The sequence below is a fragment of the Peromyscus eremicus genome, chromosome 8a (genome assembly GCF_949786415.1).
Source record: "Peromyscus eremicus chromosome 8a, PerEre_H2_v1, whole genome shotgun sequence".
Classification (NCBI taxonomy): Eukaryota; Metazoa; Chordata; class Mammalia; order Rodentia; family Cricetidae; genus Peromyscus; species Peromyscus eremicus.
In genome coordinates this window covers 87,131,333-87,143,555 of record NC_081423.1, presented here as the reverse complement: position 1 = coordinate 87,143,555, position 12,223 = coordinate 87,131,333, and the positions used below count along the sequence as shown (strand labels likewise).

General features: G+C 35.2%; 1 protein-coding gene across 1 annotated transcript in view; it reads right to left on the bottom strand.

Annotated features, from left to right (window-relative positions):
- Positions 1-12,223, bottom strand: part of LOC131917107 (uncharacterized) — a 159,412-nt gene that overhangs the window by 136,807 nt on the left and 10,382 nt on the right. The window contains exons 8-13 of the mRNA XM_059270741.1: positions 9,399-9,512; positions 8,431-8,484; positions 6,877-6,981; positions 5,913-5,966; positions 1,885-1,989; positions 592-645 (exon numbers count right to left, since the gene is read on the bottom strand). Coding sequence (XP_059126724.1) covers positions 592-645; positions 1,885-1,989; positions 5,913-5,966; positions 6,877-6,981; positions 8,431-8,484; positions 9,399-9,512 — 486 coding nt within the window. The remainder of the gene's footprint in view (positions 1-591; positions 646-1,884; positions 1,990-5,912; positions 5,967-6,876; positions 6,982-8,430; positions 8,485-9,398; positions 9,513-12,223) is intronic.

The following is a 12,223-nucleotide window of genomic DNA, read 5'->3' as shown; positions in this document are numbered from 1 at the left end:
CTAATTATATCTGGTCATGAGAACCTCATCTGTTCCACCTCATCTTCAACTTGAAGTAGTACACTGGAAAAATCACCTTCAACTACAAAGAACTATGGGGGAAAACCACAGACAGAGTAGAATTCCTTAATTTTATAAAAGGAATATTCTCTTAGTGATGAGTTTGTGTGCAGCTAATCCAGCTGAGTGGTCCTTTTTGATTAAGAGTTCTTAGCAAATTAGAATGAGAGATTTATAATTCTGGAAGGAGAAACTAATAGGGAGATTTTTAGTAATGTGAGCATTGTCTTTACAGTGGCATGATAGATGGAGCCCATAAAAGTTTTAGCTTGTTACTTACTATGCACATCAAGACAAGGGTTATTTGAATCCTGATGAAGTAAATAATATTATTGATTTATAAAAAGTAGTTTCTTAAAATTTCTTTCCAAAAATAAAATACTTAAATTTTATTATTAAATCTAAGACAAAGCTCCTAATAAGATTTTTAGAGCACCTATTAGTTGAAACAGTCATAAGACAAAATATACCAATTGGATAACTTGAGAAATTATTTTAAACATTATCCACAGTATCAAAGTGGATACTCACCAGTATAAGTTTTCAATGCATTTAGTAAATTTTTCAATTCAACCTTCTTATTACCTGGTAAGAAAACATATATGTCCAATATAGACATGCATATTGACACTTACTAAAGTATAAAATAGAAATAAGGTGATATTTATAGACTCTGTAATTTTATCCCATATTTTTGTGTCTTGTGAGTTAGAAATCTAAATCATGATTACTAGAGCACAATCTATTATGGGATAGGAAATTCAACTTGCAAGTGTTAGGGGTAAATTACAATATTAAATTACCTTCTCCCATAGAGTCTGCTTGATGGTTTTTATGCCACAGAAAACTGTATATTCTGTAAACTCTGCTTATATCAAGAACAAGCATCAGGATTTACAAATTGCATGTGCTATAATAATAATGTTTTAATTTGGATTTTAAAAGGATATCCTTATGTAATGAGTTGATATTTCCTGTATCCAGTTTGTTACTCTTCTGTCATACAGAAGTAAATAATCACTCCAATGATTAATATTTTTTTATAAAGCAGAATCTCAATATTTATTTGTAAAATGAATTTAAAAGTAATTGCAATGACAGGATGCTACACATCTAGGATTTGCTCAGAAATTTAAGGCAGTTTAGAATTTTAGATGTTTCTTCCTTTATTGAAAAAAATGGCTAAGACGTGTTCTCTGCAAAATATAATTTTCTGCTTTTTTAATTGCCAATAAAAATATTTAAACACATTTTATATAATTGAGAAACTTATAATTAAGACCATTAACTCAAACATGCCCCTAATAATCTGAGATTTTATTAATTCTCCTGTCAACAATTGAAAGTGACCAGAAGAGAGTATCAATTGTCCACAGTGTCACTAAATCTTCTCAGAGGAAAACTTTTGTTCCTTGTTTTCTCCTTTAACTAAAAAGTAAAGCAGACTATCATCAATATTTTTGAAAGATTTATATGTAAATAATTCACATATTACACAGTTGGATTTTATGGTGTGTGAATTATACTCAAAATACTTGCAAGTTTTTAGTATGCACAGAGCTGTGCAACCATGACCATGATCTAAGAACACTTTACCACCTCAAACCTCACATCCATTAGTCTGTAGCCATCACTTCACTGCAGTTCTGCTCTGTTACCAATTCTAGACATTAATCAAATAATACAAATCCTCTCTTTCATCAATGGCTTCTTTAAATTTATTCTTTAACCAATTTCTTGGATCTACTGCACTTCAATACAGAGTTCACTATATAAATACACTCATTTTCAAGTTATCACGAACATTTAGATTTACATGCTCACCATCAACAGGCAGTTTCTCTACCAAATCTTCTTTCTCCATTTCTGTGAGTTCCATGTCCATGTGTGGTAAAATCGTGTCAATGCTAGCAACATTCACAATCCCACCTTTGGAGAAAGAGGAGTATAAATAAGATCAAATAACCACAAAATATGACACAAGCGATGTACTACTGTTATAGTGTGGTATTCTCAAGCCCAGTGTGGTACGATTGGTTTGTACAGGGACTACCAGTATGAATGTGGAGTCAAAACCTTTACCTCGGAGCTCTTCTAGGGTATGGGATCAGTTTATATAGTTAACTGCCAAAAGTTACGGTCTAGTCCTATACCACTTACATAAACAAGAAAATGAAAGTCACACAAATGCAGGCAACAGGAAAGTTAGTTAATTCTTGCTTCTAGTCCAGAAAAGATCACACAGTCCTTCCCCCGGAATAAGTTGATCTAAGAATTTCGAAGCTTTCTTCTGATGTTTTTGTTAAATTAAAAAATTGCAGGTTTGCAAAATCTTCACGGTGATATGTTTGACATCTATGTAACCCAACCAACTTTAGGAAGAAACAGTTACTGACAAAGCAGGAAGATCATCCTCACTGTTTTCTTACCCTTTCTCCTCAGAGGAATCCAGTGTCTTAAATATGCTCCAATTCTTAAGGCTACTTCATGTGTATGTGGGAAACAGTTTTCACGTGTATATGGGAAATGGTTCTCATGTGTATGTGGGAAGTGGTTCTCATGTGTATGTGGGAAATGGTTCTCATGTGTATATGGGGAATGGTTCTCACTGGTATGTGGGAAATGGTTCTCATGGGTATGTGGGAAATGGTTTGCACAGGTGTAAAGCTTACACCAACCACATCATGAGTTCCTCCTGCCACTGTCATTTGCATTCTTTTTGTAGTCTTATGTTTGTTCATATCAAAACATAGAATTCTTCATTCATTTTATTAGCTATTGCTCTACAATAATAATGAACCATTTATATTGACCCATTCTGTAGATGAATATTTAGGTTGTTTCCACATTTTTTTTAGAAGAAACAGTGCTGATTGCAATAGAACTGTATATGTGTGCATGTAAGGTCAAATGACCCAGTAGACAATGCCCTCCCTGTTACTTCAGAAAAATATGCATATATTTAAATTTCTGTAACTTTACCTAGTCTCTTTTGAAAGTAATGAGTCGGGGGTGGGGGTGGGGATTTAGCTCAGTGGTAGAGCGCTTGCCTAGCAAGCACAAGGCCCTGGGTTCAATCCTCAGCTCAAAAAAAAAAAAAAAATGAAAGTAATGAGTCACTTCATATTCTAGTGATGCATGGTCTCATTGATAGGACTTCATACTTTTTGACTTGACACATTTTTTTAAATTGACGTGTGTGTGTGTGTGTGTGTGTGTGTGTGTGTGTGTGTGTGATAGTTTGCTGCTTTTTTACTTAGGTTTTCACGATTGCTGGTGGCATCGAGTGCCATTTAAAATATTGTAAAATATTGACTGATCATCAAATTTCTACTACTGTATTTGCCCAATTTAACACTTTGGGGGTTTGATTTTTTTCTTGCTGATTTGTATTTCCTATATTTTACATACCCTTCTTCATTTGTTTTGTTTTGTTTTTTAAATAACCAATGTATCAAAACTAGCAAAATAACTTTATTTATTTTTAGATTTTTGAGGGTTTTCCATACTGGTTTCCAGAGTGGTTGCACCAGTTTGCATTCTCACCAACAGTAAATGAGGGTTCCTCTTTCCTACACATTCACGAGCATTGTTGTTAGTTTTGTTGATCTGAAGCACTCTGACTGTGATGAGAAGAAATTTTTATTTATTTTTTTCTTCTATTGAGAACTCTCTGGCCATCTTATCACCAGAGTAGGTCAGTTCGGGCTTTCTCTCAACCATTGCCGATAGTCTATTGTGGAGGTATCTTTGTGGATTTCTGGGGACCTCTCTAGCACTTTGCCTCTTCCTATTCCCATGTGGTCTTCATTTATCATGGTCTGTTATTCCTTGTTCTCCCTCTCTGTTCTTGATCCAGCTGGGATCTCCCGCTCCCCTAAGCTTTCTTTCCCTCGAAACTTGCCCTTCATTACCCCCACTCACGTCCAGGTTGTTCATGTAGATCTCATCCATTTCTCTGTCATTGGGCGATCCCTGTGTCTTTCTTAGGATCCTCTCTGTTCAGACCCATAGCTCATTTTTTTTTAATCAGGTCATTTATTTTCTTGATTCTTTGTATTTTGAGTTCTTCATATAATCTAGATATTATAGTGGCACTCATATATCTTAGTGGTAACCAGCAGCTGTCTAATTAGACATAAGGCCCAATAAATAGAAAGGAAATATGCCTGATACTAGTAAACTAGACAACTACTTGGTCTAGTGAGGTCATGGATTTTAGAAAAGAGATCACTACTATAACTTTCCCAGACCAGCATAACTCCTAACTGCATTATAAAACTTACCCTTATACACATCAATAAGCATAGCTGTTTCCCTTCATCAAAGAAGCTTCTCTTTACAGCAGAGAGATCATTACAGAAAGCCACAACAGGTGCAGAGATCAATGAGCATGTGATGCAGTCCCAGTGGATACATCTACAACCCACTCCTGCATTAAAGGTCAGGGAACACACAGAAGAGGGGGCAGAAGATCTAGGCCCATCATTTTTGGTGGTGAGCAGATCTCATCAACTGAGAATGAGGCTAGAGTTCGACAGCTCTGAGCCTGGGGGCAGGAGGAGCTAAGACACTGGAACAGCTCATCTGTCATTTGCTGCTTCCTACTTCAGGGGTGTACTGGAAGCCCACAGTAGAATCCCTGTATCAAGGTGATTAACATGCAGGAGGACCTGAAAGTATGCAGACAGGTTCTCCACCTGGTGCCAAATCTCAGTGCTGTGGTTGCTTCCAGATTCCCAATGCACTGGGAGACTTCCCCTAGTTAAATTGTTAGCTTTTGTGTGGTCCTGGGAGTCTCAGGAGGGTGAGAGAACTCACCCAGCCTACAGAATGCAAAACTAAGTATGGCCAGCAGAGGTTCCTAGTACACAAAGAAAAAAATGACCTTGGTGAAGACAATTCTGGTGGAAGGCAGACACTTGTTCAATGCAGACTTAGCAGCAGCATAAGTCACAGGGGAAAAGGAGTCCATGAGTTTCACTGATCTCCCTCCTTTCCATGCACACCACTGTCAGCCTTGAACTTTTGAGGACCAGGGGAAGGTTCTCTAACATTTCCTGTCTTGTGGTTTTTTTGGTTGTTGTTGTTGTTATTGTTGTTTATTTTTTCCCCTGTGATCCCTGGCTTTTTGTTACTACATATTATGACATATTATTTTTTGTTATTCTTCTTCGAATATTCATGTAGTTAAGTTTATATATTTTTTTATTTGGAAGCAATTTTTTTCTTTTTCCCATTTCTAGATTCTTTCCTTTTTTCAACTGTCTCCGCTGGTCTTTCCTCCTTCTCTACACTTAGTAGTATTTGGTTTTATCTTACTTTTTTCCCCTTAATGTTTGTGCACACATGCACGTACATAAGTGTGTATATATATGCATGTGTGTAATATAGGTGTGTGTGTGTGTGTGTGTGTGTGTGTGTGTGTAGGTCATGAAACTAGAAGAGAGAAGAAACTAGAAGAAGGGAGAGAGAAGAGGTGCTCTTAAGCTAGGTGGGAAAAGAGCTAATCATGAAGTATATGTGATAAGGAAGCTGAAAGGGGACTAACCAGGGAACAGGAAGGAAACAAATGGGTAGGATGGGATATAAGGGAGGCAATGGGAAGAAAGGATGAGAACAAAGTGTAATGACATACATGCACAAAGATGCCTGCATGTAACCCATTACTTTGTACAATTTCCTAAACTATTAATTTAAAGGCATTTTGAAAGAAAAGAATGGTTCAAGAGTATATTTGGTAAAATATGTGCAGAAACTGTGTTTGTAAAATATCATCAATGTACTGAAGGATTCTAAATCAGGAGAATACAAAACATACTTCAGTCATGAGCCTTTTCATATCTACTTACTTTTAGAGGATAACACACCCTCCAGCAATCTATTCTGGTACACCATGCCATTTGCTGTAAGGACAGAAATCAGGTCACATGATACGATTAAGCAAGGGAATACTAAAGTCTTAACTTTATGATTCACCCCAGAAAAGGTATATCTTATTTGCAAAAGAAAAAAAAACAATACAAACTGGAAAAAGTTCTGAGTATGGCTTCCTAGACCCTGGGACAATTATTGCAAGCATGCTAAAATAAAACAGAGGTGTCTTAGTCCTTCCCTGTCCTGCCTTTAATTTCTCCAGTTTTTCATCTAGAACTTCCTCAAGCATTCACCTTTACATGTAAACCTACAGAGCTTTGAAGATACTTTTCATTGGAATAAAAAAATAAAAACAGATATATCCTTTTTCTAAGACTAGATAAATAAATGACTGAAGATGCAGATGATTCCAAACTATAATGAAACAGCTAGGACTTCTTTCTAAGGTGTGGGACTGCATGGCTAATGGCTAAACAATCTTTTTTTTAAGGTTTCAAATATAAGTAGTCATGGAAGTTTAAATCAAACAAAACTTGTGGTACCCCTCCCCCTAGAAACACAGCCTGCAGACTACCTTCCAATGCGTGAAAGCCAGCTTGTAGGAAGAATTTCCTGTTACCAAAGTGTATAGGGTCTTCAGCAATAGGCTCTTACCATCTAGCTCTGGTGGGCAACCGTGAACAGTGGCAGCATTCTGTATTGTTTTGGGGGTCTCTGAGGCCTCTCTGACCAATTACTCACAAGAAGGGAACCTGAGCCTGACACTAAGATTTTCATTTAATAACCCATGTCTTCTGAGAATAGCATTGTTCACCCACATGAGGGACCTCTGCTCAAATTCTTTTTCTTAAAAAAAAAGTGTGATTTTAATTAGCTTACATAACAGTAGGGTTTCATGTGGCTTCTTAAATGCTATATATATATTTTTTAAATGCTTACCATTAATTGGAAGCATGCTCTCTACTTGGGAGCATTCTTCATCTGTGAGCTCTATTCCCATTTTTTCCAGAGTACTTTTTATGTCTTTGACATTAACTTCTTCTCCTTGAAAATAAAGAAGCAGAATGTAGATAAGAATGTGTGTGTGTGCATGTGTATATATATGTATATATATATGTATATATATACATATATATATGTATATATATGTGATATGAAAATCTCTAAAGTTTGGAAAAATAAAAGCATTTGCTTATTAATCAGCAGCTTCAAAAGCTTCACAAAAAATGGCCTGAGACGATTGTATCATCAGTCACTACAAAAATTACTCTTCCTTACAATGTAGTATCTTTAGTAATGGAACAAAGCCACAAGGTACACAGTTTAGAGATTCTAAGTTATTTGCAGTACCATAGATAGCTGATCCAAATTCAGTAATTCTACTTTTCTTTAAGAATGCTGTTGTCCTTGGTTTTATCTAACTACTTAATAAATTAGCTCAGTTCAAGGTGCTTGTACTCCCGAACACACTTAATTCTACTAAGAAATGAAGAAAATTGACGATTTCAGGTTTATATTTTGTCTATTTGTTGGCAACCTACTACTATATACCAGACATATCTGCATTTTCTTCTGAAAGGAGAATTCTTTTTTGTGTCTTAACCAGAATGTTATTCATCCATAGGCCTGCTTGCTGAACTTTGAACTCAGGTCCTTATAACCAAATGATTAACAAGGAAGATTGATTCTGCTGACAGACTCAGAACCTTGGTTCAGTATATCCTAGATTTAGATGGAGTGGTCCTTTCATTCCCTCTACCCCAACTTCATTAACTTATAACATTTTCACTTGTTGCTTGTATTGTCTTACGATAGTTTAATACCTGGTGTGCTCACAGCATTGTGACGGTGACTGAACCTTTCTGTTCTGTGTTCTCTGGGGGATTTTACTTAATGTTAAATCTAATCTGGTTTGATTGCAACCAGAAAAAAATTCTTCCTGGTGTTCATATTATATATATTAAGGTACAGTTTAGAGTATATCTTGGAGAATAGAGAACTGTCTGTCAAGGCACTACACTGACATATATTAAATATGGGAAACCCAAAGTTAGAGTGTTCATATAACTTATCATTCATAGAACTACTTAGAGTATAAGAGAATGTTAAAATAATTTTAATTTGTTCACTTTATTGGTAAATCATCATTGTCTAAAGAAGAAAAACACTCTTATGAAAGATAGTAGATCATTTAGGATTTATAGAACAAGAAATCAGCATCATGACCACTTAGTTTTATCATGACAGTGTGAAAGAATTCATCAATAGTACATAAGCTAACAGAGGTGAGTATGGTAGAATAAAATGTTTTCTCCCAAAATTATTTGGCCTATGAGTTGTAGTTTGCCATCTGTTATTCTAAATAATTAAACAGAAATATTTTCTGAACTGAAATGGTAAAATGATAGAACAAAAAGACACGATAGTCAGAAAATAGCATCAAAATGTAATTTAGTATAGTAACAAGGGACAACAATTCGAATTAATTCTCACCTGTAACTTTTGTTATTGCATCTACCAGTTGATTGAGTGGAATTTTTCCATCAGCTACAAGAAAATTCAAAGTTAGGTGTTCAATTCAAAATGCTACATACAAAACAAACCAGAAGATGGAAAAAAAGAGATAAACCATAATCCATTAAGTCTTCATCTTTATCTCTTATCTTTACCTCATTATCAAGCTCGGGAATATAAACCATAGATTTTTATATTTAAACTCCACACATTTGAGGGGAAATGAGGCCAATTTTATTGGAAAAATGAGAGAATGCCATCAGTATTTAATGTGGCCCTTCCACACACTCTACCCTTTTGAGAATATACAAATAAGAGACACTTTATGGTAGATATTTTTACATTTTATCTTAGCCAAAAGCCAAGAAGCAATATATTAAGTGTTAAATATGATTAACCGAGAGCTAAAGAGCTGAGGCGCCATTAGGACAAAACCTTCTATACAGACAGGATACACTAGAAATCTGCTTTATTCCACTAGGGAAGATTCTGGGCTGAAGTTAAAGTTCTGAGTTTTCAGCAAATAGCAATATGAGGCTCATGAAAATGTAAACATAATTTTTTAAATAAAATACTGTAAAATAGGAGTAGAATGATAAATGGACTCAGGACAACATTTTGAAGACTACTAATAACAATTAATCGCCACTTCCCATTCGTTCTTAGTCTCTGAACTACAACTTTTATCCTGGTCCTTATGAAGTTGTTACTAGCAAAGAAAACACCTGTACTAATTTGTGTTGTGACATTGAGATTTAAAAGAGGGCTGAGGTGGCTCAGAATGTAACGGTGCCCCATGGTGGAAGGAGAGCACTGAGTCCTTTCAGCTGTTCTCTGATCTCCACATGTGCATGTACCGTCACGTGAAGAAATTGCGGTCAAATGACTAGTAGTTTTGCCTAGCTTTGCAGGTGCCCTGCTCTCCTCTAAGACACGAAGGGACTTACAACTCTTGACCCTAGATGGCAGTTTCTTCATTAATCTTTCTTGCTCCTTTGGTGTGAGCTTCACTCCCAGGTTTTCCAGGACAGTGTCCACATTATCAAGCTTAACTTTTCCACCTTAGAAAATGCACAAGGATAGAAAATGAGAAAATGTTCAAGACAGGAAAAGTGTATTTGTGTACATGCACTATCTGAATTCAAATGTTTTAGTTGTTACTGTAATGAAGACAGAAGAGAAAATGCACTTAAATGAATAAGACTTTTCTGTTTGAACTTCTATTTAGCCCATATAAGAGCATGTAATAACCAATATAAAAACCAGAAACCGGACAGTAAGATGGCTCATTGGGTAAAGACACTTGGGTCCAAGCCTGAGGACCTAAGTTTAATCTCTTGGACCAACATGGTGGAAGGAGAGAACCAATTCTCTACCACAAGTTGTCTCCTGTAGATACACACACACACACACACACACACACACACACACACACACACACACGGAGGAGGGCAATGAGTCAGAAACGGAATACCTTCCTTAAATCTTCCCTTGGTCAGGTACCTGCCCTATAAATAATTCACAAAATGAGATCTGGGAATCTGCCCCACAAAGTGCTGGGTTACAGGTCACCACAGCCGGTTTTTATAGTATAGTATAGTATAGTATAGTATAGTATAGTATAGTATAGGTATATGTAAGAAGGTGAGGCAAGTGGAGTTTTAAAAAGGGTGTTTCCACTTCCCCTTGAACTGTAAGAAAATGTATACATAACATGCATTTAGAAATTTGAAGCATTAAATAAATTCAAAAGCACTTATTAGCAACTGAATTTTAGCCTATGTTCTCCCCAGAGAAGACAAGGGATGAAGTAACATGAAGTAAACTCACTACTTATAAATATGCTTCTTAAAACATTGGGTTTTATATACTGTCATAAGGAAAAATGAAATTCCAATAATAAACATGTACAATTTAATGTGACTTCTTTTTTATTGAATTCTTAGACTTTGGAGAATCAACTATTTTTTTTAATTTAAAAAAGAACAAAATTTAAAATTGAGTTCACCATTCATCACTGTTGAATTGAAATTATCTCTTATTCTACTGAGATCTGAGTAACTTCACTAGATAACTTGATTTACATGAATAAACTACTTACCATTTTAAAGACAGTCTCTCAATTCTACTTATCAGAATGTTTTCACAATAAATAGTCCATGAAAAGTTATAAAATCAGCAATTAAAAGATATTAATACAAAATACACTGAAGAAAACAATTATGTTACAGATGATCTTTGATATATCATATGTTATATTTTACCACAAGAATAAATATCTTTAGTATTGGTAAGTTACTTTAAGTATTTCTAATTTTTTGAAATTGCAAGTGATATATTGTAGCATTATGTAAAACACTTTTATGCTGATTGCTGATAATTCAATAAATATGTTCTGAATTAGTTAAAGTATGAGGTAACTGTTATTAAATGTCAAATTATAATATTTGTACACATATATGCATATATTAGTGACAGAAATATATGTTAAGCAAAAATGTATTATTATATATAAATTTATATATTGCTCATAGGTGGCTAAACCTGGGCCAAATAGATTCTTTTTTTTCCTTCTGTACATACTAAGGCAGAATATTTCACAAGTTATCTTTACAGTAGAGCCAGCTAGGTTGGGAAAGTGAAAAACATGTGTTTCACTGAGCCACTGGCAGTTTTCAGAAACAAAGAGGCAAGACTACAAAACGCAGGGTACATTGCAGATCAACGTGGCCTTCTCTAATAACTTACATCTCTTTGATGTGTTAAGTGTTAGTACAAATGTGAAGTTCAAGGTCCTTCTGTATCTCTCACTTCATTGGGGTCTATGCTTGAGCCAGTATTTCAGCTTCACTACATGTACTTCACAGCATCCTAATGCTATAACCTCAAATGATCAGATTACCAGTAAGCAGTATATTTAAAATTATAACGCTGATTCAGAAGAAGAAAGGTATATTCATTCTACATGGCCATTATTTGTCTAACAATCTTTTCTAACATGTCTTGGTTGACCTTAAATTGTCTGAAAATGAATTAGAATTTAGTGGCAAGGCTAGACAGAGGATGTTTCCACGTAATAGGTACATATTTTCCCTCATAATTCTGTTCATGTTGTGTCAGTAAGAGAAAGACCAACTCTATCATAATTTCAGGTAGACCTATGAGTTTAAAAGTAGTTTTCTGTTTTAGAAATTGATGGAACCACATCTAGACTTAGTTTTTCTAGTGATTGTATCACTCACTGCAAGCGAAGGAAATAATTAAATGAGACATTCGGTCTGACAGGTGAAAAACAATAAAAATTAAAGAATGAATAAACAAAAACACATTTTAGAGAACACTGCCTACCCTTTACAGTGACAGAATGAGATGCAACTTTAACACCACGAGCAAATGTTGTCTAAGATCAAAAGTTTGTTGGGTTATGTTCCATAGAGACAGTCCCCACTGAAACATCCTCAGGTTAACATATTTAACTTTCACTTATTTGATTAGGTAGTTAATTTACCCCCAATTCAACTAAATTTTGGACTTTATCTCTAGCTCACCAAAGGAGATTAGGTGTCTGGGAACACAGTCTTTGGGCCATGGAGTTTCACTTAGAAATATGAGAAAACAAACTTAAAGCAGCCATGAGTACGCTATTCACTCAGGCCTGAACTCAGGGTCCTTGTGAGATATTTGGAGAACGCCTTGTGAGATATTTGTTCATCTCATGTAAGAAAGAAGTCTAACATCTCTTATGTTGCCTCAACCCTTCTGTCTCTTAAAT